Source organism: Hevea brasiliensis, chromosome 13 (assembly GCF_030052815.1).
Source record: "Hevea brasiliensis isolate MT/VB/25A 57/8 chromosome 13, ASM3005281v1, whole genome shotgun sequence".
NCBI classification, from domain to species: domain Eukaryota; kingdom Viridiplantae; phylum Streptophyta; class Magnoliopsida; order Malpighiales; family Euphorbiaceae; genus Hevea; species Hevea brasiliensis.
The window spans coordinates 89,920,414-89,946,596 of NC_079505.1; the positions used below are offsets into that span (position 1 = coordinate 89,920,414).

General features: G+C 34.8%; 5 protein-coding genes across 6 annotated transcripts; 4 read left to right on the forward strand and 1 right to left on the reverse strand.

Moving 5' to 3' along the window:
* The first annotated feature begins 1,544 nt into the window (after positions 1 to 1,544).
* LOC110662007 (uncharacterized) lies at positions 1,545 to 5,530 on the forward strand. 2 transcript variants are annotated; one of them, XM_021820879.2, is made up of 4 exons: positions 1,545 to 1,714; positions 1,898 to 3,000; positions 3,734 to 4,111; positions 5,187 to 5,530. In XM_021820879.2, coding segments are annotated over exons 2-4 (1,431 nt in total). In that variant the 5' UTR covers positions 1,545 to 1,714; positions 1,898 to 1,949; the 3' UTR covers positions 5,189 to 5,530. The 2 variants fall into 2 exon arrangements, with proteins under 2 accessions (XP_021676571.2, XP_021676570.2); XM_021820878.2 differs by having other exon boundaries at positions 1,546 to 1,714; positions 3,734 to 4,117.
* A 308-nt stretch (positions 5,531 to 5,838) lies between these two features.
* On the forward strand, positions 5,839 to 7,003 carry LOC131171980 (60S ribosomal protein L27-like). Its single transcript, XM_058132855.1, has one exon. It carries the CDS (start codon positions 6,522 to 6,524, stop codon positions 6,903 to 6,905), a length of 384 nt encoding a protein of 127 aa, XP_057988838.1. The 5' UTR covers positions 5,839 to 6,521; the 3' UTR covers positions 6,906 to 7,003.
* Positions 7,004 to 11,905: 4,902 nt separating this feature from the next.
* On the forward strand, positions 11,906 to 13,477 carry LOC110662008 (probable BOI-related E3 ubiquitin-protein ligase 3). Its single transcript, XM_021820880.2, has 3 exons — positions 11,906 to 12,232; positions 12,334 to 12,679; positions 12,803 to 13,477. The coding sequence occupies exons 1-3, from the start codon at positions 12,177 to 12,179 to the stop codon at positions 13,361 to 13,363; spliced, it is 963 nt and encodes a 320-aa protein (XP_021676572.1). The 5' UTR covers positions 11,906 to 12,176; the 3' UTR covers positions 13,364 to 13,477.
* Positions 13,478 to 21,046: 7,569 nt separating this feature from the next.
* On the reverse strand, positions 21,047 to 22,525 carry LOC110662011 (DNA polymerase zeta processivity subunit). The gene is made up of 4 exons (XM_021820884.2): positions 22,383 to 22,525; positions 22,117 to 22,310; positions 21,790 to 21,979; positions 21,047 to 21,615 (listed from the first exon to the last, which is right to left on the reverse strand). The coding sequence occupies exons 1-4, from the start codon at positions 22,411 to 22,413 to the stop codon at positions 21,401 to 21,403; spliced, it is 630 nt and encodes a 209-aa protein (XP_021676576.1). The 5' UTR covers positions 22,414 to 22,525; the 3' UTR covers positions 21,047 to 21,400.
* A 128-nt stretch (positions 22,526 to 22,653) lies between these two features.
* On the forward strand, positions 22,654 to 25,850 carry LOC110662010 (KRR1 small subunit processome component homolog). Its single transcript, XM_021820883.2, has 12 exons — positions 22,654 to 22,885; positions 22,977 to 23,053; positions 23,210 to 23,320; positions 23,540 to 23,608; positions 24,007 to 24,063; positions 24,262 to 24,300; positions 24,417 to 24,521; positions 24,627 to 24,709; positions 24,824 to 24,905; positions 25,085 to 25,228; positions 25,331 to 25,405; positions 25,621 to 25,850. Exons 1-12 carry the CDS (start codon positions 22,687 to 22,689, stop codon positions 25,729 to 25,731), a joined length of 1,152 nt encoding a protein of 383 aa, XP_021676575.2. The 5' UTR covers positions 22,654 to 22,686; the 3' UTR covers positions 25,732 to 25,850.
* Positions 25,851 to 26,183: the final 333 nt, after the last annotated feature.

A 26,183-nucleotide genomic window follows, 5' to 3' on the forward strand; every position in this document is an offset into this window, starting at 1 on the left:
TCTGTAAATGAATTAAACAATTTGTCTAACTAATTATAGAAGACGCCTAAAAAGATATTATTACATTATAATTATAATAAATTAGGGGATTAAATAATAATATATCTAAAAATATAGCCACAAAAATTTTGAAAGAAATACTACTATTTCTAAATTTGTTATATATATGTATATATAACATTCAATTACATATATATTAATTGAAAATATGTCTATTAAATATATATTAAAATACAATAAAATAACTAAAAGTAACATAAAAATAAATTAAAATTTATCTATTAAAAAAGAGTGTCACATGGTAAATTCTTTTATAGATATATATATAACTTAAAAGTTTAGTTTTTTTTTCCTTTTTATGTATTTAATAAATTTTAATTTATTTTAATATTATTATATTTTTATTTATCTTAAAAATTAATATTTTTACTATAATATTGATTAATTTATTCAAATTAATTTTTTTATTTCTAATTAATTGATAGCCTAATTAATAAAAATAACTTTTAATTATAATATTGATTAATCTGTTTAAATTAATTTTTAATTTTCAATTAATTTGTGATCTAATTAATAAAAATAACTTTATTTAATTTTTTTTAGACATAAATTAATAAAAAATTACTTTCTTTAATATTATTATATTAGTATTTTATTTTTTCCTTAATTTTTCTAAGTTATATTTGATATGTCACTTCATAATTACTATATTTTAATGTGTAATTAATTAATAAAATATAACAACCACTTTTGTTATAATATTAATTGTCATTTAATTATTATAATTATTATTATTATTTATAATAAAAAAGGACTTAATTTAATAAAATAATTATGGCTAAAATTTACCAAATATATAAGTATATTTATTTAATTAAATTTGAATAATTTTAAAATTATTTATATATTGATTAACATGATGATACTTTTATATTTTTTTAATTTTTTCATTTATTTATAAAATTGATGATATATTTTAATTATATACATTAAGTAATTTTATTCATAAAAAATAAATTGTAAAACTTGGAAATGTAATTTTATTGAAAATTTAAATTAAATATATAATATTAAAAATAAAGTATTAAAATGAGATATTATAATTATAGGCTATAAATTTTAATAATTAAAATTATAAAAAAATAAAAAAATTATAAAAAAATATCAAAATTTAAATTAAATATATAATAATTAATTTCTATTAAAATTATGCATAATATAAGTATTTAGCTAATTTTATTTATGTAGTTGGATTTGTCATCGAAAACTCAAGATGCTCTTATTAATAGAGTAGAATTAAATAAATAATATACTATATTTTGATTTGTTGATATATACAAATAATATATTATATATTAGTAAAATAAAATAAATTAAAATAAACAAAAATAAATTAAATTAAAAGATCACAGGTAATATATTTTACAAAATAAAATTAATAAGAGTGAGGAATATAATTTAAATATAAACATTTTTTCGATATTTTAAAAAATTTACTAGTATAAAAATAATAAGCTTTTTCCTTGAAAAGAAAAAATGATTTTAGGGGCTTTGTTTTGTAGGCATGAAAATTGGAAGAACGGACAAACGAAGAAGGATCCAATAGCCAAAGTTACTGCAGCCCCTCTCTCTCTCTCTCTCTCTACGAACCCTAATCCGGGTTTCATCAAATTTCGTATTCGATTCTCCAAATTAACATATCAGCTCTTTAAAGGTCAGTTCTTTCGTGTCCTCCAGAATCATAATCAAAGTAGATGCGAGAAAATATTGATTTTTTTGTAGCTAACTTCACGTTAGAGATTGGTTCTTCTGTTGATTAATTTCTGAGTTTTTAAGCTTCATGACAAATTTTCTTTTGCTTGTAATTGATGATGCCGCTTTCGGTTTCTATTTCCAGTTGGCTTCTGGATTTCCGTTTAAGCTTTAGCACAGGTAACTCTGACAATTTCATGGCAGGCAATGGCCTGCCAGTGCCATCTTTGGGTCGTGTGAAGCTCAGTGATCTTATTCCCTCTGAAGGCCTTCCCTCTGATTCGTACAAACTCTCAGTCTCCACTTTGTCACAGTCGCTTGCTCAATATTCTGCTGCCATCATTCAATTCTCGGGAATCGATGGGGCGCTTCTGAGATCCGGTTTGGATTCTGCTCGCCTTTACTTCCATCAAAGATCATCATACCCCTCTGCGGATATGATTCATACCAATGATTCTCGCGAATGGTGCAAGACATCTGGTTACTATGCTGATCCTCAGCTGTGGCAGGAAACCTTTGATTATAGACCAGGCCTGACTCCTACAGAGCCGAATAATTCCATGGAATTCCCTCCAGGAGGATTGCCTGACATATTTGCCCTGCTCGGAAAGGCAGCTAGGGATATACTGGATGCCATCAGCTTCTATTTAAACTTGCGTAGCTCTCCTTTTACTGAAATACTTGATAATGTTCCCTTGAGAAGTCGGGAGATATCCTCTTCAGTATTGTCTGTTTGCTGTTATGCTAGACCATCTTTTCAGGGAGCACAGCACCATAATTTAACTGCTCAAGAAGATGGTCAGATGGTTATGTATCCTGACCATGAGCACCAAGTTGATAAAAGCCTGATATCTCTTGTTAAGTCAGATAAGGCGGGTTTACATGTTAGAGATTTTCATGGTCGCTGGGTTCTTGTGGATGGAGATCTTGGTCCTCAAGAAGCCATTGTTTACCCTGGACTTGCCCTGTACCAGGCAACTGCAGGCTATATCAACCCTGCGCTTCACAGAACAGAGATTAATAACATGCAGGGGAACATGTATGGGCGCTGTTCTTTGGCTTTTAAACTTATGCCGAAGTCTATGACCAGTCTCAGTTGTTCGGAGATGAGAGCAGCTGGTCATGGTGTTGAAGCTCAGTTCCAGCTACCAGTACCAGTGGATGACTTCATGCAGAGACCTCACCCCACTGATCAGATCTTTAACAGGCATAATTTCCAAAGTTTCAATTTCTCAACGTCTCAAGATGGTAGGCAGTAGTCCCACAACATTCTTGTTTTCATTGTCTAATTAGTAAACTTTGTTTTTAAATAAATGTAACCTCTGTTCAAAATTATCTTAAATCAATTGCATGATCACTTTCCTTTAAATGACATAGACCATAGGCTTTCATATTTTATGCAGCACTAAAATACATACTTGTAGCTTTTCTTCATTCTATTATTTTTAGTTAGTTGGTTCTGTTTGAGGATTTGACCTTCCTTATCTCATAATTTTGGACATTGTTTCAAATACCATTTCATTTCTAGCCTTTTTTTCTGATCTAATATGTATCTGTTCATTAACATAAAATGAATATTGTAGGAGATTATTATTTCTCTACAATGTAATTCAACTTGATGACTCATTCTCTATAATGTAATATTGTGGTCAGTCTTTTAGGTGTTAAGTATGTCATTTGCTTATCCTTGTCCCAAAGGCATGTACGAGTATACTAAATGATAGAAAGATTTTCTGTTCCCTTGTGATAATAGGAAAGAAACATGAAGTTTGTCAAGTCTTAAAGTCTTTTTTTTTTTTTTTAATTTCTGGTCATTAGAGGTTTTTCTCTTTCTATATCTAATCCTGATAACTTTTATTGGCTGTTTCAGTCTTTTGGACCCTCTTCTTTTTGGGTTTTTCATTTTTCTTTTTCTGTGCAAGTAGTCCTTAGCGAGAAGTTTTTAACAGCAGGTCCTTGGATCGATGACATGCTGGTACAGGATCTATGAAGCCCATGATGAGGAGGAGGAAGAATAATTCAAGATGCAAACCTCTGCCACCATCCAAGAGGCTAAGGCTTGAGGCTCAGAGGGTTCTGAAGGAAAGAGTTCAGGACATTGCAGATAAGAAAGGCATCAAGCTAAGGTTCTGCAACCTCAAGGAGTGCGAGAATCACATTCATACCTTGGATAGCCCATGTGCCAATATTAGAATGGAGATCGGTTGGCCTGCTGGAGTACCATTTGTTCATCCCCATGATTTGCCGAATAAGGCAAAGATAGGTTTTCTTGAAGCATATGAGCCTGGGTGGACAGCAACTCATGGTATGGAGCTAAGTCTGACCGAAACTGGACAAGGCAGTCAACACTCGGCCAATTGTACCTGTAACTGAACTCTTCAAATTCCATATCCATATACTCATATCTTTTACGTCAAATGTCTCTTATGCTTGAGGCCTCACAAATACACGACTGCATGTGCATGTACATGTGTATTTGCATGCATGCATGTAGCATTCTCATAAGAACAATTGCTTGGTGTCTCAGTATTATGAATATATGATGGTTTTCTGTTGGCTGATTGAAAATTGTACAAAAAGAAAGTACAAAGAAGCTCTATTATTAGTGATGTACTTTATTTGACACAAAATAGATGGACTCTATTTCTGTGCATTTTTGTGTGTGTAATTCATGAATTGTGGGAAATTATACAACCAATTTATTTAAATTCCTTTACATGCTAGGAAATAATTCCAGCAGCGACTTATCTACATCAAACATGAATTGGCAATTCATCAAATTACATGAACTATGATACAGTTGTGCTATAGAGACTTCACTTTGAAGGCAAAAAAAATTCAGTCCAACTGGATACTATGTTTATGCATGTGTTGCCTGCTTAGAAGTACATTTAGATCTATATGGTATTACAATACTATGATATGCTATAACATCGTAAGTTTAAATCTCAGCTTTGTTTTTATCGCATGGAATGTGTCTTTACATCTTGTTATGTGAATGGATAATATGAAGGAAACATATCGTTTGGCCTAGGGTTTTATCTGGTAGGAGATCTGGTTGTTAGCAGATAAAGGTGTTCAACACCTTTCTTGAGCTTTTTCTTGCTCTGTGATGGAGTTTATATTTATTTGCTATTCTACGTCCAACTTTATAGCTCAGAGATCTGTTTAATGAACAATTGTAGTAGGTGAATTGTTCGGACATCTGTGGGGATCTATGGCTACTCATTCATAGCCTTAAATTAATGCTTCCAAGAGTTTACATCTATTTTATTAATACTCATCATTATCATTTTCATGTCCTTGTAGATCCCTCATGAGTCCCGTCTCTCTTCCCTCATTATCACATGCACATGTAGATATGCATGCATGTACCCATGCATATCTCTACCTTTGTTTGCTGATAAATAATTTCCTTGTACTTCTGTGTGCAGGAATCAATTTCTATGTTTTCCAAATGGCAATGATCCTTGATAAGCTTCTGACTAGGTTTGACAGAATTGATCTCCCTGGTTTACTGTCAGTTATGGCATTAAGCAGCTCGTGGTTGCATTTTGGGGTCATAGTACTTTCATTGTGTTGATGCATCAATTCTCCCAAGATGACATAGCAAATTGTGTGTTGTTCTTGGGCTGTGACTGAGATTCTATATTGGTGGTTCTACTGAAGCTTAATTTATTTTCTTATGTATTTATACTCTTATAGTGTGCTCGTTGAGCAGAGTGCACTGTTTTGTAGAACTGAACAAATAACAATAAGACATGCAGATTAGAAGCCTTGAGAGAGAGCTACTAATTTAATTCTGCGCCTTATCCATGGCCTCTGGTGCAGAGTTGAGGCAACACTACCTTCATTCTCCAGACTCTGTATGAGAAGAAAAGGTTTCGGTTACAATTGAATAAGAATAAAATTACTATTTCCGTTGCTTTTCAAAAAGTACCTGCTGGAGTCGCATTACAAAGTCTTCCCAACATATAATTTTTTACATCTGAGCTCTGTACACTCTGAATTTCTGTAGCTGTTTTCAGGTCCACAAATCTTGGATGCTCACTGCATGGCAGGTTCTAATATTAATAGGTGAAGAAGTTGTGTACTAGTTCATGAGGCTTGCAATGCCTGTATAATCATGAATCACTGGCATTCACTTCTATTTCCTTTCTATTTCAGGTGTCATAATGGCAGGCTTCGAAAATAAAATGAGTAAAACCGATGCATGAGTTTGTCATTTTGTTTTACTCTGGAGCATCCTACTAATTCCTGGAGCCAATTAATATTTTGTTGCTGTGCGGGCCTTTTTCATCATTTTGTTTATGAACTTCTATACCTGTGAAAACCTTTGATGAGCATTTAACTATCACATGATTAACAATGAAACCTAAAGAGAAAAGGCCTACTAGCCGAAGGAACATTTTCAGATCTAGTGCAAAAAGATTCGCATATGAAACAACAGCATATTCAAGCAAATATTACAATGGTGTGTGGTTTCAAGTTAGAGTTTCAATTGTACAAAAAAATTCCTTGCGGACATTGCCAGGCCTGTGAAGGCATATCAAGCAAATTCAAAACTAGGGTCATGCCCATGGCTCAGTGAAAGCAGGGCTTGAATTCTATTGATGTGGCAGTTCTCTAATTTTATCCACTATCGAGGCCCATCCCGATTCATATCAGCCTCTTCACACAAACCCTGGTAGACATTGGCCCCTCCTTTACGAGCAGCGACAAGGTAAAGAAATCTCGAAACCTTTCGCTCGCCTCCGCCTGAAACGAGGATGGTCAAGTTCTTGAAACCCATTTTGGCGGTTATCCTCCTCCAGGGTCGCTCCGCCCGCCGGAAGGCGGTGATTTTCCGATTCTTCGATGACGGGACCCGTGATCGCCCATACGGCCACTGCCTGGTCGCTGGAATATCGAAGTACCCATCGAAGGTGATCAATAAAGACTCAGCGAAGAAGACAGCGAAGGAGTCGCGCGTGAAGGCGCTTATCAAGGTGTTGAACTACAGCCATGTGATGCCTACGAGATACACTCTGGATGTGGATTTGAAGGATGTGGTGAGTCCTGAAGCGCTAGTGACCAAGGACATGAAGGTTACGGCTGCCGAAGTAATCAAGAAGAGGTTTGAGGAGCCAAGCTTAGGTTTTGAAATGATTTAATTTACAGTGTGTCTTTGAATTTAAAGAGATTTTGTTAATTGAAAAACTTGTTAATTTAGATTAATTGCTGGAAATTCATATAATGTTTTGAAACTCAATGTGAAACGGGCTCTATGTTAACTTTGGAATTTGTTAAGGTCACTGGAAAATTCATCTTGCTTGAGGTATCAGAAAGAGAACACACATCCAAGACATGCAGCAACGCAAGTCAGCAAATACAATTTAATATTTAATTGAAAGTTAATATGTATTATTTTATATTTGGAGTCAAGCTTTTCCGAAAGCCATCACCACCCTTGCGTTTGGTCTCTACAAGGGTATCTTGTTGCAGGTATCCAGGACCATCCTTGGTGGGATAACTAATTGGTGTGGTGCAACTTGGTGATCTTGGGTGTAGTGGATGAGCTTCCGATGGTGGATATGCTGTCATAGGCGGTGGATGTATAAAATCAAACACTTAAAAGATCCCATCATATTCTGAGTAAAAGGTCAACTTGTTATAATTACCAGCAACTTGTAGAGAGCATGTCGTGATATTTGCGAAAATGTAGGTTTGTAGAGAAAGCAAGTCTTTAAGAGTGAAGTGCAAGTTGAGCAGGGTTTTGAATGGTTTGTTTGCAGTCAATGGAAGGACACTTCGCTTCTGGGACGGGTTTTACTGGAAGTCGGTCACAACGACTCAGTGATCAGCAAAATAGCTTGGTTCTTGCCTGTTCCTTCCATGGGCTTGCTCTTACGCAATTTTCCATCCTCAACCTCAATTTGGGCCCATTACCCTCAAATTTTTCGATTGAATATGATCTTTAAGGAACCCACGCCCAAATTATGCGTTATGGGTTTGACAGAGCAACATATTGGATTGAGCCTTTTGGATTTAAAAAAAAAAAAAAAAAAAAAAAAGCTTACATTGATGTGATTGATAAAAGTCATTAAACAAGGTTCAGCAACCACCGAGTGCCTTGCTGATATAAGTTAAAGTAATAAAAAAAAAAAAAAAAGATAATAACACTCAAAATTACATGTACACGTAGGGTGGATGGCGACACGTAGCCTTGCTACATATTGATATCATATGACTAAAAATTGAGCTATATGATCGTCACCAAGCGACTTTGATGAAATAAAAGTATATTTATAGCCAAAGTTTCAAACATTCATGAGAATAGAATAGTCCATTAAATGTCATTCAACCACTCTTAGCCAAAGGAAGTAGTTGAAAACTATGCATATAGCCCATGACATGGTCACGAGTCTTCCCACAAGAAACATGATAGGTATGAGAAAAGTAATGAATGCCCATCTAAATTTCAGCCAAAGGTGAGAAGAAGAAAATAGCTAATTAATGCTTAATTGGGTCAACCAACAACCAAGAGTAATACAAACATTAAAGGTACTAACGCAGTGATGTGAAGTAGTTTTCATTGGAAGATGGTAGGTAGCTCTATCAAGCATCTGCCTTCCCAAGCAATACGTATGGGAAAATGAATGCGAAAGGACCTGTCGATATGTGGGACAAAGCATGGATATGCACATGGAAACATAAAGGCAAGCTCAGAAATGAGAAGTGTTTGGTGCATAGCAAACACTGAGAAATCACAGAGAAGGTGCTTTGAGAAACGTGTCAATGGGGAAGAATTTTATCTTTTCCAAAGTCCATCACTCACACCTCCCATATTCAACCCACTTTGATGGTTCCTGCTCATCTTTCTTTGCATGTCCCATTGATTTTTTTTTTTTTATTTGCTTCAATTATTAGTCAAGAAAGATTGATGAATAAATTTATACAATACCATATCAGTGAAGATAAAGAGAATCAAGTACCCTACCTTTATCAATGGGGGTCCACATATCCATGAATGCATTCTCTCTCAACCCACTTCTTCTCTCCGTCCCTCTCCTCCTAACCTAACGGTCAAATTTTCTTGGCAGATATACAAAGCTAACCTCTCTTTTTAAGAATCCTGGCTACAAGTAAGGTATGTTTCCAATACAAGAAATAATGATAGTTCAACTGACCCCATGAGCTGCAAATTGCAAAACTAATAAATAAATAAATAAGAACCTCGTTCATTATCATCAACACTGCCAACCATATGCCTGTCTCTTTCCTTTTTATTTATTTAATTACAGAGAAGATGCAGCAGCTGACATACTCAAAGGTTGGCTTTCATTTGTATTTGTGGTAGTGATGAATGAGATTCCCCCAAAGCTATAACAATGAGAGATTCTCATAATGTGAAGAGTTCAAAAGGATGGAGCTCACATGTACAATACCACACCACACTACCAACTTTAGGTTGAATGGAACAAAAGATGAAGAAAACTCCCACGTCAAGCCAAGATGCAATATATCTGCTCTAAAAAGAGGGGAAGCACAAACACACATTATATCTTATATTCTTTATATGGATATACAAATTGTACTGTCATGATTTATCAGGACAACATGCATAGAGCAATCATAGCCGTCCAATTATGTATCTTTTCTTATTTCCACAATATATAAAGTAGAAGAAGAATGTAATATGCGTTGTGACCCATTACCTCCTTTCCCCTAACTTTATGATTTTTAACTTTGCTTTTTTCTTTGGTGTTCTTTTGTTTTTAATTTCGGTGGTTAAACGAAAGTGTGGTCGATACATGGTTGGCTTGATGCATGCAATAATAGAGCTAGAATAAAGGAGAAAGGTGAAGAAAGGGAAACACCGAATCCATCTATTTAGCTAATAGCTATAGCTACTTTTCATCTAATCTTTATCTTGTGGGGTTCCTCTTTCTCTGTCCCTATCTTGAAGTTTCTTAATAATTTTTAACAATCATTCATCCAGTCCCATGTTTTTTGTTAATTGTATACGACTTTTCTTCAATTTCTTTCATGAATAACAAGATTATAATATGAACATATTTTTGTAATATTAATTAATTAATTAATACTTTGTTAGTCTAAATCTAATATTTAATAGAATACTAATACTTCCTTAAAGTGTAGATTTTTTTTTAGGTATTTTTGTGAAATGGCAAAGCAAGGGAAGATGGAGAACAGGCCAAGGTGTAATATTTTAATGCAGGGTGGCCTTGTGTCTGTACGGCCAGCCTCATGCGGCTCGTGTTATTTATAATTAATTATGTGAAGCTCTTATTTTATTATATATATATATATATATATTAGCACAAACAACTGTGTCAGAAATAAAAGCACTTGAGGATCAAAATTTAGGGCTAGTTGGCTGATTTATTTGTCGTTTTGTCTGTTTAAAATGGATTGTTAAATGCTCAGGAAATACAAGGGAAATTGATTGGGTTACGATTTGGTGGAGATTGCCTCGAGGTTACCTCTCTGTCTTTGTACACTTGTGCCTTCCGTGAATACAAGGCTCAAAGTAATCTATTTTAACATTTTAAAGAAGGGTCCGTTTTCATGTCTCTTTTACAGTCACAATGTCAGATTTTTTATTCCCTAAATTTGATTTTCATAAGTTTTATATATAAAATATATAATATAATTTACTTATTAAATATATAAATATTATATTTTTATATTTAAAATTTATATTAAATAGAGTTTAAATAAATTTTTTTTTATAATATCTAAGTAAATCAGGCAAGAGATGATAATTAACAAAAATAATAAGAAATAGCCAATAAAAAAAAGAAAAAGAGAATCATAATTGAGAAAATAATTATTGTATTTATATATTAATAGTATAACTCTTTTGATGTAAAATTATTATTATTATTAGATATGTGCTCAGACTTTCTAACCAAATCACCACTAATTACTAATAAAACTACACCATGAATCTATCCCCATGTTTGTTAGTTTATTATGGCAAGCATATCAAGTTGCATGGTCAAATTTGGATAGCAAGCAGAAATTTCATAGAAATTATACAATAGTTTCTAGATAAAATAATAATTGTTGTGGTGTTAAATTAATTTTAGTATTAGGAAGCTAAGTTGTCAAAAGATTGTGAATTACGTACTCCAATGGTATCACCTTAATTGGGAATTAGTTAGCAGATTTGGTCAATAAGTTCAATGGAATTCATCAATTGCATCAAAGTAGGCCCCAAATGTGGAAATCCAACCTTAGATTGATATATCAACAAAATTTTGGTAATTAAGCTCAGTTGAGAGAATTGAAAACCTGTTTTTCCAAGGCAAATTAAGGCAGTCAAACACGCCCAATTTTCCAAGGCAGACAACCACATAGTGAATTTCAATTTAGCATTAAACTTGTGAGGTTAAAAAAAATATATATAAATATTTATTTTTTATAAAAGTATGATTTAAAAATTTTTTAAGTAATATATTCAATAAAATATTTTTTAAAATCTTAATTTTATCAGTAAATTTGAAGGGAGGGCGAAGTTTTTCTTAGTTGGGGATAGGAAAACCAGGGAAGAAAAGAAAAAGGACAGCCACGTGGCAGACAAAGTGCCAAACGTAAGCCAACGTTTCCCATGCGACCTCCCTGAATTAACGTGTCTTAAATCAGATAAAATCAAAAGAGGGAAAAGGTTAGTAAAGAGGGAAACTGCCAAAGGTCCCTGACTGGGTACACCGTACCCTTCTCAACGGCCCCTTATTATTAGTTCCCTTTTTTCTTGACAACAATCCAATCTTTTGCGGGGCCCACTTCTGCCACGCTGGCCTTTCCCTGGCCCACCTTCCCTTTTGTCTTGTCCCTCTTAGTCCTCTAACCCTGTCCCACACGCGTATCAGTGGACCCCATTACCCACCACGTTGTTCACTGCGTCTACGTGGCAGATGCCCCGCTGCTTGTCAGTTATATATTAAAAATCTCCAACAGCCTCTTTTTTAATTTTAATTTTACGGTGAAGAAAAAAAAATAGTGAAAGGTTGCCTGCTATTACTTTATTTTTTATTTATTTTGTTCACATTTTATTATTAAATAATAATTATTATTAATTTATTTAAAAAATAAAATTTATAATCACGAAATTTTTCATATATATATATTTTTTCAGATCTTATTATTTGTGTCTTGATTTGATTCCTCCTCTCTACCTAGCTTTCTCTCTCTAGACCAAACCAAACCCTAAATAAACCCCACCATACGGCCTTGCCACCTCAATTGCATGCCCCTTTGTTCATTTCACCACCCCTTGTTCTTCTCTTCACCTCTAAAAACCAAAGCAACTTCAAAACCAACCACTAGCCAAGAAATCGAAACGGAAAGCATACAAGGACACTGCCTTTAAAGAAAGAGAGCAGAAAGCAAATCCAACCCATCTTCTTCATTTTCCCATGGCTGTAGAAGCCCGGCATCTCAGTCTCTTCCCTCCTCAACTCCTAGGCAACAGGTATGTTTCTTCTTTCTTCTTTCTCTCTTTGCATATGATAATATAAAAATGTGTGTCTGCATCTCAACTTAATGTTCTTCTTTCTGGTGATGAATTTGTAGGGAAATAATGAATCATGTTGAAGCAAATTCTAATATCTACAATACTCAGATGGGATATGGGATTCCATTATCAGGAACTACAACAACTACGGAGACACAGCTTCCCATGTACAGTTCTGTAATCACCGATTCAATCCCTCAAAAAACACCAATCAAATCAGAAAGCGGCCTCACCTACAATCTGCCTATGCCAAGAAAGCGCCCAAGAGAATCTATCAGCCCTCTCCTCTCATACCCGACTCCCCAGCCCAACAAGACTGCTTCTCCCTTCTCCTTTCTTGGCCAAGACTTCTCCCTCCAGATTGAGCAACAGCAACTAGACATCGACCGTCTTATTTCCCAACATGTACGTATCAATCGAGGTCTTCATTTTAATCTAGTATTTTTAGTGTAGATACTCTCCAGAAATGATCGTAGATATTGATGAGTAATCGGTATTAACTTATTTTTAAATGTTGTAATTGAATAGATGGAGAAAGTGAGGATGGAGTTAGAAGATAAGAGAAAGAGGCAAGCGAGGAGGATAATAGAGGCAATAGAAGAAGGGATGCTCAAGAGGCTAAGAGCCAAGGAAGAAGAAATCGAGAAGATGGGTAAATTGAATTGGGCACTGGAAGAGAGGGTCAAGTCCTTGTGCATAGAGAACCAAATATGGCGAGACCTTGCCCAAACCAACGAGGCAACAGCCAATGCTCTAAGGACCAACCTAGAACAAGTCCTCGCGGCGCAGGTTGACGAGCGCACCCGAGGCGCAGGATTAGACGAAACGGCAGCAGAAATGGACGATGCCCAATCGTGCTGTGGCAGCAGTGGTGAGGGGGAAAGGTCATCGGAGCGGTGTATGCTGGCAAGTGGGGTGCAGAATAAGGACACAACTAGGCTGTGCAGGAACTGTAGGAAGGAGGAATCGTGTGTGTTGCTATTGCCGTGCAGGCATCTGTGCCTTTGCACTGTTTGCGGGTCTATTCTCAATGCTTGCCCTATCTGTAAAGCCACCAAGAATGCCAGTTTCCATGTTAACATGTCATGAGTTACCAAAACACCAGAGAAACAAAAATCCAAAAAAACATTTTCAAGAAAACGAAAAAAAATGTTAATTTTACAGCCATCTTGGTTTAGTTAGAATGATGATTCTTTTATTGCATTTACAATTTTCATTTGTTTTATTTGATTTCTGTTCCCATTTTTGCCCATTTGCTGGACAGATTATTCGTTTTAAATACAGTGGAAAATCAGAGAAAATTGAATTTTTGTAGGAGAAAAAGCTGCAAAAGATTTGGCAAAATATGGATACGGCAAAGTAGAGAAACGGAATCATACTGATGCAATTTATGTAATTTAATATTAACAAAAATATGGATAAGCTGGCGCATTTTAGCGAGTTGGATAGACGAGGTTAGTTCGGGCTTTTTCGAGAGTAAAGAGAAAAAAAGAGGGGAAGTGGGGGCATGAGGAATGTGGGACCCGGGCTCCCAGGGCACGCATCTACGCGAAGGGAAGATGGACAGTGATCGGTGAGATGGGCGTGAAACTTACGCTCGTATAGCATCGCGTGGAGTCAACGAGAGGAAGAAAGCGACAGGTGTGAGGCAAAAGCTGACACGTAGGACGCGCGCAATTGTCGCTGTTATTGTGCAGTGGCAGTAGAGGCACTCATCTCTCTCTCTCTCGTGCGCACACCCAAACGCACGATTTTCTTTTATTTTACTTTTCTATTGTCTGGTGATGCGCTCAGTCAGAGTTCACTGTGTTTGGTGCAAACGAGGATCTCTGCAAAAAACTTTGCCTTTTCTTCTTGTTTCTTGCTTTTACCTTATTCTGTCTTCTCCCCCAATGAAATAGTAAGATGTAATTTTCTTCCTTTAATTTTAAAAAATTTAAAATAATAATAATAATAATAATTTCAATATCTTTTCTTTCCTATATTAAATTCTATATAAAGGACATCAGAATGGGTGGTTGGAGAGGATAGAGGCCCACCAAACGAGGCAAGAAATGGTAAATAGATAACACCTAAAAGGGCGCTGAAGAGTGGCAGCAGCGCATTTTGTGCATCATCGCTGGGCGTATTCTAGACGACGACGTTATCATTATTTCCGCTGTGAACGTAAATTTAATTATAAATAAAAAAATAATAAAAGCGTCTGAAAAATCGTGATATGATGATGACGATATCTTCAAGGGGGTGGTTGGCGCAGGTTAGCGTGCAAGTTTGTTGAGAGTTGTGAGGCCAAGGCAAGACTATTGATGGGTTAATTTTGAAATGAACGAGGCCCGTCCTGGGCACGTTACTTCTGTGTCTCTTTTGTCATTGTCAATAGGGGGACTATATCAAAAGCTACCACACCACCTTTGGCCTTTTCCCTCTTCAATTATAAAGCACCGTCTCTCCCTTTTTTTTATTCCTCTACAAATATTTTTTAAAAATATGGTGAAACAATCAATTTATCATCTTCAAATGTGAACGGGTATATTGAATTTTTCAAAATTCTAAACATCAATGGCAGTTGTTATCAAAAGATGAAGAACATAAATTTGTCCATATTTAATAAAAAATTGCCATCCATAGGTGTGATGGGAATGGAGCGAAACCTTTCATTTCCATGTATTGATAATTGGTTGAAAGTTGAAAATACGTGTTTGATAGAGAAAATTCTACATTGTTACGTTGGTTAGGCAGGTTTAGGATTGGCATGTAACGTTAAATGGGAAAGAGAAAACGAAAGAGGCTTCAATATATATACTATAATAAACATGTCCACGTATTTTTATAATAAATTCGTTTTTCTATAAAATAAATTTAATAATTTTAAAATTAAATATTTATATTAAATCTACTCATATATATATATAAATTCATTGAAAGATTCAAATAGTTGCTAGCCATTTATGAATCATTCTTTCCCATCTTCTCCAATATGATTTTGGGTGCATGAACATTGAAAAGTGTGCAATTTTTTAACTTTAGTGCATCACCTCCATTATAGCTTTAATCCAAACTTGGTTCTATGTAGTGCATATATTTAAAAAAAAAATTATATTTAATTTTGGAATCATATCAATTTTCTAATCTTACCATAATAAATTATTTATTTTAATCAAAACACACAAAGATATAATATTTAATATAATAATAATAAAAAAATAACATGTAATATTCTGAATGAAAAAAAAAAATTAAAAAGCTTTTATGCTACATGATAAGAAGTCAATTCCAATAATGATGATATTAAATTGGGAATATTAGATGGCCTTCAGTAATAGTCCCACCTCTATAGAAAGCGTATCCAATCCAAGTTGTTTACAAGTCATCTTCAAATCCCATTCAAGCATTTCAATCTTCAAAATTGTCCAACTAAATAATGGGCCATTTTCAGAAAATTAAAATAGTTTTCGGTTTAAGATAAAATAAAGAGAGAAATAAAGTTTACGGGAAAAAAAAAAAAAGTTGTCGAGGGCCCCACATAGGCACATACACAAAAATCCAAAGTTAGCATTTAATAAGAAGAAAGTAACAAGGACAACACAAAAATAATAGGAGATTTTGTTTGTAGGATCCTGTGGCCCACACGTGGACCCCCACCAGATCAGGACCATCTGTCCCTTTATGACCGGCATGCCCTCCAATAAACGTTAATCGGATTCCCCGGTTCTTTTTTTTTTTTTTAAATTAAGATTAAATGCTTTCTTTGTAATATTCATTAAAGAAATGAACATTGCCCTATTGACTAGGAACAAGTGATAATGATTTTAATTAATACAAATGTAAAGTTTAAATAAATAAATAAGAGTTGGGAAATGCTAATTATAAAAGGTCCTTTTGCCAAGGAATCTAATCAAAACATTTTACTAGAAATGATGAATGATCCTTTTTTTTTGGTGGGTTTTCTGTTTTGTTATACCTTTGAAACATCATGATGCCCACTACTGGACATGGTTTTTGACATGGATTTTTATTTTTTAATGCTAATTTTTTTTTATTATTTTCCTTAATTACCTTCCTTCCCATTTCATTTCCTTAATTCGGAATTTGAGAGGACCACGCCATCTTTCCCCAAAAAAAAAAAAATAAATCTATATTTAATTTTTTTTTTTCTAATTTTATTTGCATTGGGTGACAATTACTTTGTGATGATGTTTGGCAATAAATTGACTAATTTGTTTTATTTCACAGTTGAAATTTTGTCTCTTCTCTATCAAATCCATTTGCCGTAATGCATTTGTTATTTGCCATAAGGGAAATATTATAGTTATATAAGGGATAGGTGCAGTAGTCCAATAAAATATGTATTGTTTTTAAGAAGAAATTTAATTTTAAAATCTCAAATTAAATATGGGAGTTACGTTCCTCTTCGAACATTAATTAAATTCAATAATTATAATTACCTATAAAAAAGAATAATTGTGTTTCATTCAATAATACTTTTATCTTTGGGAGACTTAGGTTTTGATCACCTAAGCATTAGAAGACATCTTGGCTAATCAAACCAAAGTGTAATTTAATATGAGGTTTTCGTAAGAATGAATTCTTATAATTTCAAAGAATCATAAATTAATCACATGATTAAGGAGAGACTGCACTGATTAAATATAACCAAATCAAACCACCGGTGCATGATTAGAATATGAATCCCATGTTACACCATCATTAATAAATTTATTAGAGGGTGATGGTGTAACATTTGATAAACTAGATTACATTTAATTAAAAAAAAAAGGAGATAATTGGGATTGTCAACAAGGAATTAAATAATAATAATAATAATAATAATTAGTTAGAAAATGGGAAGATATGATGGGTTTGTGTGAGTTAGTTGAGATGTGCAATGCACATTGGAATCCCAATCTCAAAATCATGAAACCAAACAATTAATAAAAAGCCATGGGAAGGGAAGGCCACCAAAGCAAAGACACACAAACACACAATGTCTTGTTGTATTGAAAAGGAAATGTGAATAAACTAATAAGGCCAAATGGGTTTTTGGTCCTCTTTCCCCTATAGAATCACATATCAATTTCATGTGGGTTATATTCTTTTGTTTAACTTCTTCTATACATTCAAGAAGACTCCACATGATGGAGAGAGAGAGAGAGAAAGAGAGAAATACATATTCCAACAAGGACTAATTTATTTAATTTTTGTAAATGCTCGAATTCATCATCACGTACACATTACGCACTAGGCCAACCTAATGCCGACTATGAGGAAAGTGACACTTTACCCAATGGCAAAATTTAAGTATCTAAGGTCCATGCTTGGTGGTGTTGGTGCCTTTATTATCTTTTTGTTTTGTAAGGGTGTAAAGGAGATGGAAATGTGTGTCACTTAAGTTGTCCACTTAGGTCATATAAAACCATATTCTTCAATTCCATGTTACTTCACTTGAGGTGGGGCTGCCTAGGTAATATTGCCCAGTACTAAGCATAGAATATGAATATGGATCCCAATCAAAAGAGGCAAGCATGGGGGCCATGATGGGATCCCCTACCTTTTGAAACTTTGGAACCCCTTCTCTTATTTTCTAGTCTAATATGATTTTGTATTTGATTTTTTTTTTTTTTTCTCTTTCAATGCATTTTTCTTGGTTCTATGCTTAAGGCCCACATGTGCCCACATCACAAGCCATCAAGGTAAGACTTTGATGTCATTTCCAATTAAGTATGGTTTGTAAGTTGTAATAGCCATACCTTGAAAGCAATTAAAGGTAGCTAAATGGGATTGGTATAATGCTATTATACTTCAAATTTATCTTGAAACCAACGTGGAACTCCTTGCCAAGAAAATGAATTTCAATTGAGCACTATACTATTGATTAATTTGATTGGCAAGGTTTTTGATGATGATGGTGTCCCTCTTACTTTGCACAATCTCCATATACTTATGTTTGGTAAAAAGCAATTTCAAAATCAAAATCAAAATCAAATCAGAATTGAATAAAAATTAAAATTAAATTAATCGAAAAACTGATTTTTGTTTCAATTTGTTACGTTGGCTAGACCTATCATGTACAATAATGTTGAAAGGGTAGTAAAATTTAATTTTGAAAAAGAAAGGGTGGATGAAGATAAAAATCCACTTAACCCCAAAAGAAACAAGGCATAAACCATTATTCACCTAGAAAATCATATCTTAATGAATATATATGTATATATTTGTTATCTTCTTTATGTGGGAATTTCAATCACCTGCCATGAGTCTACTTTACGTGGATGGATTTGGTGTGATGGGTGGAGTAAGGATAAAGATAAAGACATTATTTATTGTAATTTTGAATCCAGAAAATCCCACTATAGATGAAACATTGCAAAGAGAGAGAGAGAGAGAAAAAAAAAAAAAAAGCACAATAAAAGGTAAAGCAAAGGCAAACTATTGCAACTATTCTTTTTCTAGGTTTGATAGATTTGCTGTGCAAGCAGCTTCCCCACTAGCCACAATATCCATGTGCAATGACCATCAAGTCCCACTCACCCCCATTAATGGATGGTTGCTAACCCAACTCCTCCATCTTTGGTAAAATCATTGCTTTCTCTCTCTTTCTCTCTGTCTCTCTCTCTCTCATATCAATTCCCACTTTGTCTAAAGTGCTGCAATAGTTCCTTCCTGTCTACATTAGACACCACTGAAAATCTAATCACTAAAATCATCCTTGTAGCTTGGTAGATGTAGGTGGACAAACATGATAACTAGCAATAAAATGGATTTTCCATGTGGATGGATAGGATATGAAGATTGAAGAGATGTGTGATTGGACTAAGTAATTGGTTAAAATAATAAAAAGTGATTCCAAAGAAATGATATCTATCAAGAACAAAGAGAGATATGTGTACTATGTTATATATATCTTTTCCCCTATTTTCCTTTTGAAAGCTTCACATTCTAACAGTGAAAAAGACATGAGAATTCAGATTAGGTGTTGAAAGGTGACATTACAAAGAATCAGCCAACACACTGGACCAAATACATGGAGGAAACATTTGCTAACATTGCCATTATTGAGTGCAATATTATTGCGCCATCAACAATCCATTGCTCATATATGGGGTTATTGGCCCTACCAATAATGGACCATCAAAACTGATCGCTTTAAATTTGGACCCCTTTAGGTGATCATCATGATACTAAATTAATCAATTGCATTGTATATTAAATATTTTTAACATATATCATGACTAGACATACTAATCAATCCTAAATTATAAATAGCAAATAAATCCACTTTTATCAAAATTGACTAAAAAGGAAGAAAAGTGATTGTTAATATACAGTAGGACTTGTATCCCACTAATAGAAAATTCATCAGTTGATAATTGAAAAATCTGAATTTAGGTCACTGCAGCATGCCTCAAAAGACATGACCATTAAAGCCCTAATGGCTTGATATTCTATTTTTCTAGCTTGGTCTTAAAAGAACCGACCTAAATTATTCACTTATCAACACCGCCCATGCCATACATGAACTAGCTAGATTTAACTAATTCCCTTCTTCCTAATCTACAACACCACTATGGCTGTCTGACACTGATGTATTAATATTTTCCAACTAGTAATGGAGGATATATTGCAAATCAAGAAGATTACATCAGTTTATATAATATCTTGAACTTTGCATCAATCACATTTTGGATGGCTCACATTGCTTTGGAAATGTGAAGGTCTGCTTTCTTTATAACTTTGTATTTTTTTTGACAAGTTGTGAATTTGTACCCATTCTAGTACAGCAGATGCCAATGCTTTCAATTGCCATTGCGGACTGCCAGATATACATTAGGGATGTCATTTCACTTTCTTTCTTCATTGGCCACTTGAAACAACCAGACGGACCTGACTGAATAAAATCATTGGGCCTCAAACTGGGTTCCACCATAAACTGATTTTGCATCCACCCAATTAATAAATGAATAGACTTTGTTGCTGAGAAAAGACTTCTCCAGCGTGTAATGAGAAGGTGCACAGCCTGGGACTGATCCCACCATCTCATGAGGCTAGCCAGACCTGAATGGGTGCAGATATTCTAACAGTGGATTCTGTTTTTGGATTCAGAGAAGGGCATTGTGAAAGTAGGCTTCATCTTCTGTGACTTAACGTTACTCTACCATTGAATCACTACTTAAAATGGAGATAAAACGAAATGGATAACATATGGAATTTATTTAAAATTGCAATTAGCATAAGAACGAAATGTATAACATATGGAATTTATTTAAAATTGCAATTAGCTTAAGAAGCTTAGTTCGTTACTCGATTAGTGTATCGACCATCTATTTTTTTCCCTTCATATCTTGAGCTCTTCAAGGCTACATTCCATGTGAGACGCAGACTGTACGAGATCAGAAAATATCCTACCAAACATGTTCAGTGTTGAGCATGATAAGAACAAATGATGGTTTCCAAAGTTTCATAATGCAACATAAGAACAAAATGAAGATGGACAAATAATTAAAGTGTCGGTGATCTGTTCTGCTGGACTCTTCTTGGGAAGTTTCTGATTCATCACTCATCACCTTGTGTTGAATTATTAACTTTACAAGTACAGTTTGATGGATCAGGCCCATACGGCAAAAACCCACAAAATTTAGAGAACGAAAATCTTCATTAACATGGACACCTAACAAGGGAGTTATTTGGGGCCTCCGGCCCAGTCATAGAAACAACGCTTCTGTGTCTCTCTTAGACTGTCCAACGAGGAAAACAAAACATTCTTTTATGCAAAGATTGAGAGAGAGCAACAGGGACTTTCATACTTGTATATAATTCATGATAATTCAATGCTCAGCCGGTCTATAAGCCAACAAGACCAAGATAGAACATAAACCAACGAGACATAAGCTTCAGATTCTCTTTGAAATCTGCGACAGAGAAGACACTCGGGGATGGGAGGAATAACAATGGAAAAATTGTTCAACCACCTCCCAAGTTCTTATAAAAACACTTATCACATAATTTACCTTCGGAACATGCAGGATTTCCTAAAATATCATGCTACTATGCGTTAGAAATTACAATAGAAAAATAAAACAAGTGCCACGCACAGATGTTCAATGGAATAAATACATCAGTTGTGGGAGTCTAGTAATTCTTCGCTTCAGGCTTTGGTTCAGATAGACTTGGATGTTCCAAATATAGCTGCATAAACAAAGGTTCGCTACTCATTGACTTGATTGGGGTTATCAGTGGAGGTTGTTGCCATTGCTTTGTGTCAGTTGGGATCCATAACTCTGCATACTTGCTTGTACCAACCTGAGGAATGGAACTAAAGTAGGCTGTTATCTCCCACCTGCAATCTGGTAAAAAAAGAGCGACGTTCACAGAAATACAGATCCTTTTCCAATCTCATTACACTATTAAAGAATTATCAGCAATTAAGCAATAAAGTGAAACAAAAAAGTTCTGTTGAAATGCTGTGAGATAAAAAAAATCGGACCATAAATGTAAAAGCTATTACTGTTGTTCACTACCTCGTGGGAGAACCTTGGTAAGAGGCCCTGAGACAGAAAGTTTCATTAAGAATGACCTAAGAGAGAATTCCAGGTCACCTTCTTCCACCTTCAAGTCACAAGACTGATTCACCGTGAGCTTGAAAATGAATCTCTCGACTGGGATATTATCAGTGCTAGAAAAAATTACTGCCACTCTGTTGACCAATCCCTATTTTTGTTTCAGAAAAAGTTATACAATTATCAAAGTTTTGCAATTCTAGTCACAATAAACACCATACTAGCAAGGATTTTCACCTAACAGAATTGAATAAAAGAAACCTACAAGTAAGGGGAAAAAGAAACAACCTTTTGGATAAAAGGAAGGAGGCCAGTAACAGCAGAGTGAATGTAATCTCTGAGCTGTGGGTGTCTAGCTCTCTGGACCACGACATTCATATACCTCCTCCTCTCAAATGCACCGCCAGGATATACTCCTTTGAGGAAAATTATCGATGTAATTGCTACCTCCAAGAATTCCACTAATACCCGAGCCCTTTCGTCTGTGACTTTGGAAAGAGAGATTGTTAGAAAAGGGATAAACTATCAAAATAAAAAGAGAATAAGAACCGAACCTTGAGGAGATTGATTTTCTCTGCTTTCCATGGGTGAAGTAAACGATCAATCAGCGAATATGTCTCAGGGATCCATTGACGGGAAAATGGGGGAGAAGATAAGTTTAAACGCCACGGTTTTGTTAACGACGAGTCGTTTTTTTATTTAAGCCCATGGGCCTGAAACTGAAGTCTTAGGCCCAATTCTAATGTTATTTCAGTTCATCTTTCTTAGACCATCTTCTTCGTCTTGCTGTCTGCCTAGGGTTTTAGGTGTTGAGTAACAGTTATAGGGTGGCAATCAATTGACCTGATAATCAGAAGCATGGCGGCTGAGAATGGAGAAATTGAGGTGAAGGAAATGACGAAGAAGCAGAAGCACAAGGGAAAACATGACAAACCGAAGCCGTGGGACGAGGACCCAAACATCGATCATTGGAAGATTGAAAAATTCGATCCCTCTTGGAATGAAAGCGGCATGCTAGAAGCCAGTTCGTTCTCTACCCTTTTCCCTCAGTACAGAGGTATCTTTCTTTTTGTGGAAGAACTTTTCTTTCTAGAATCCTTCAACCTCTTTATATCGTCTTAGTTATTTGTTTTCCGTTGCATTTTCAGAAAAATACTTGCAAGAAGTGTGGCCAATGGTGAAATCTGCTTTGAAGGAATATGGCGTTGCATGTGAGTTGAACCTGGTAAGAATTCATTTTTTCCCTTGCTCTGTTCGTTTATGTTGGCCATGTAGCAAGATATCCATTTTTCCTTGTTTTCTGATTTTGTTTCACTTGAATTTACCGTTACTCTTCTTCTGCATGTTTGTGTGGATGGGCTTATATTTTATTGGTGGTCAGGTTGAGGGGTCAATGACTGTTTCAACTACTAGAAAAACTAGGGATCCCTATATCATTATCAAAGCGAGGGATCTCATTAAGCTTTTATCAAGAAGTGTTCCAGCACCTCAGGTACAATTATCTACTATCCCTTTTTTAGCATTTGCTTGTGTCATTATTTTTCCAATTTTTTACTATTTGTTTTATTTTAAAGATTATCTATCTGATAGTCTGAAATAATTAAGATTTTCTTCTTGTTCTTTCTGGAAGTTAGATTCACTGTAAATTATAACAATTGATTCACTAATGTCATGTCATTCTTGAATGTTAAATGGATTTTTGATGTGATAGGCAATCAAAATTCTGAATGATGAAATGCAGTGCGACATCATCAAGATTGGAAACTTGGTCCGCAATAAGGTATTTATTGCTTAAATTATTTCATAGGTAGGTTAGGTGACTATTTTATTATCTTACTTTCGTAACTTTTATATTAACTTATGGTCTCCTTGGGTGTGGGAGATAAAATGCTCATTTTTCATGTGTCTTGGAGCAGTGAGAAACAGTCCATTTGTAGGTAGTACTCTACTTATCTAGTTGTATATAGCTAAGAACTTTTTTTTTTGTAATTTTTTAAATTCTTTTTCTAAATATATATTTTTAATGTGCCCTATCTTGATTATGTGCAGAAGTCTAGAGTCTAGACTGAGTATGGTGCAGGAACTTAGTCTAAAAAGTTTGTCTAGTGCTCGCAATTTGAAATTAACTAGACAATAAAATCTCCAAGAGCTCATCAAAGTTTATATTATTGCTTGCAGGAGCGATTTGTTAAACGACGACAGCATCTTGTGGGTCCAAATTCTTCCACTTTGAAGGTGTGTTCAGCTTCTTGGACCGTTGTTGTGCTATTTTTGGAATCTTCACTATACTCCAATCCTCTTCCCCTATGAAATGAAAACTTGTTAAAAAAAGGGAGCTTTTGTATAGACAAGATAAGCATGCAACCTAGCATGCTGAGAGATCGTCTTTTAGTTCTTTTTACTAGCTTATATTTCATCTTTTACTGGATGCAGGCCCTTGAGATTTTGACAGGCTGCTACATCTTAGTTCAGGTAATTGTTAGCACCAATGATTATTTTACACAAATGTAAAACTTTTTTTTTTTAACCACTGTTGGTGGAGTACAGTAGCGTAAAAATTTATTGAAGGTATCCTTGTAATTGAATAGGGAAACACTGTCGCTGCTATGGGCTCATTTAAAGGTTTGAAACAAGTAAGAAGGATTGTGGAAGACTGCATTCAAAATAAAATGCATCCTGTATACCATATAAAGGTGCATCTGCTATACTTGTTTTCTCTTCTAGTTTCATCTACATGGTTTTCACTTGAAAGCCTGTTAACTCTGTTTGTGTGCGTGTTTGACTTTCCTGTTATGTAGATTCTTATGATGAAGAAAGAACTTGAAATGGATCCTGCACTTAAAAATGAGAACTGGGACAGGTTCCTTCCCAAGTTTAAGAAGTATGATATCTACCTGATTATTGTTTATGTTTATGTTCATGTTGTTTTAATTACCCTTTAGCCTCTTTTACATGGTGTTCACTTTCATCTTTGATTTACACGAACATTTTTCAGGAAAAATGTCAAACAAAAGAAGGTTAAGAGCAAAGAAAAGAAACCATATACACCATTCCCTCCTCCTCAACCACCTAGTAAGGTAAGAGGATTACACCTGTTCTCCAAAATATACAAGTCCCTAGCTAGATTCATTTCATTATTGCATCTCTAATATTCACATTAGGCCTTAAAATTTTTATGGAACGTTTTCTTCTTTATGGTTTTCCTAAAATTTATTTTGTTTGATCATTAATATGCTATGTTTTGCAATATGTGCAGGTTGATATGCAGCTGGAGTCAGGAGAATACTTTTGGAGCAACCAGAAGAAACAAGCGAAGAAGTGGCAAGAGAAACAGGAGAAGCAAGCAGAAAAAACAGCTGAAAACAAAAGAAAACGGGAAGCTGCTTTCATTCCTCCCGAGGTTCTATTCCAAAACTCTTTCAGCCAGTTTAACCCATTTTATACACATTTTTTGGCCTCATGTTTTAGAAGAAGCTCAATGATATCTCTTTGGATATTTTAGGAGCCCAAAGAGCAGAATGCTGGTACATCAGAGGATAAAAATAATGATGTGGCTGCTATTGCCATCTCAATAAAGGTATAATTCATAGACTAATTCTAACAAAATCCTGTTTGCTTTACGAGGTATGCTGGAGTATTGTCATTGCAATTGCATATTTTGGTTATAGCATACGAGAGATTTTCTGAAGGTCATGTCAGAACAACTCTAGAAAGTTGCACATCAATTTTTTTTTTTTTAATTTTTTGTAACAAAAGAAGAGTAGGTAACATCTTGCGTTGGTTGTCTGGCAGGCAAAGGCAAAGGAATTCGGGAAGAAAAAGGCTATTGAGAATGTCAATGCAGAAGAATATATTGCTGCATCAGGAGAGCTACCTAAGAAAAAGAAATCAAAGCATGTTTAGTCTAGATATTCATGCTTATCATAGAACGCTTTTATTAGTTTGGCTTTGCTAAGTTGCATGCCATTGTATACCTTGTTTATTATTTTTGTTGAGTTGCATGCCTTTGTATTCCTTGTTTATTATTTTTGTTGAGTTGCATGCCATGGCTCTGATATGATGTTAGGACTATGCCCTGTTTAGGGAACGATCCTGTATGATCTTTAAAGCTTGCAATTTTTTTTTTTTTTTTCCCTCTTGTTAACAAAGTTTACACTAATTTTAATGAAAGAGACTATTATCTAGGTGAACAAAATAACGAGTGTGTTTTCAGCTGAACAACATTTACCCCACCGGCACATGTGCCAACAGGCGCAGAACTGCAATGAAGATTGAAGAGAGTGTCAAATCTTTTGTGAAGGGGAACACGGGAGAAGAGACGATGAGGAAAGGCTGGACGAGGTTGGTTATGATGC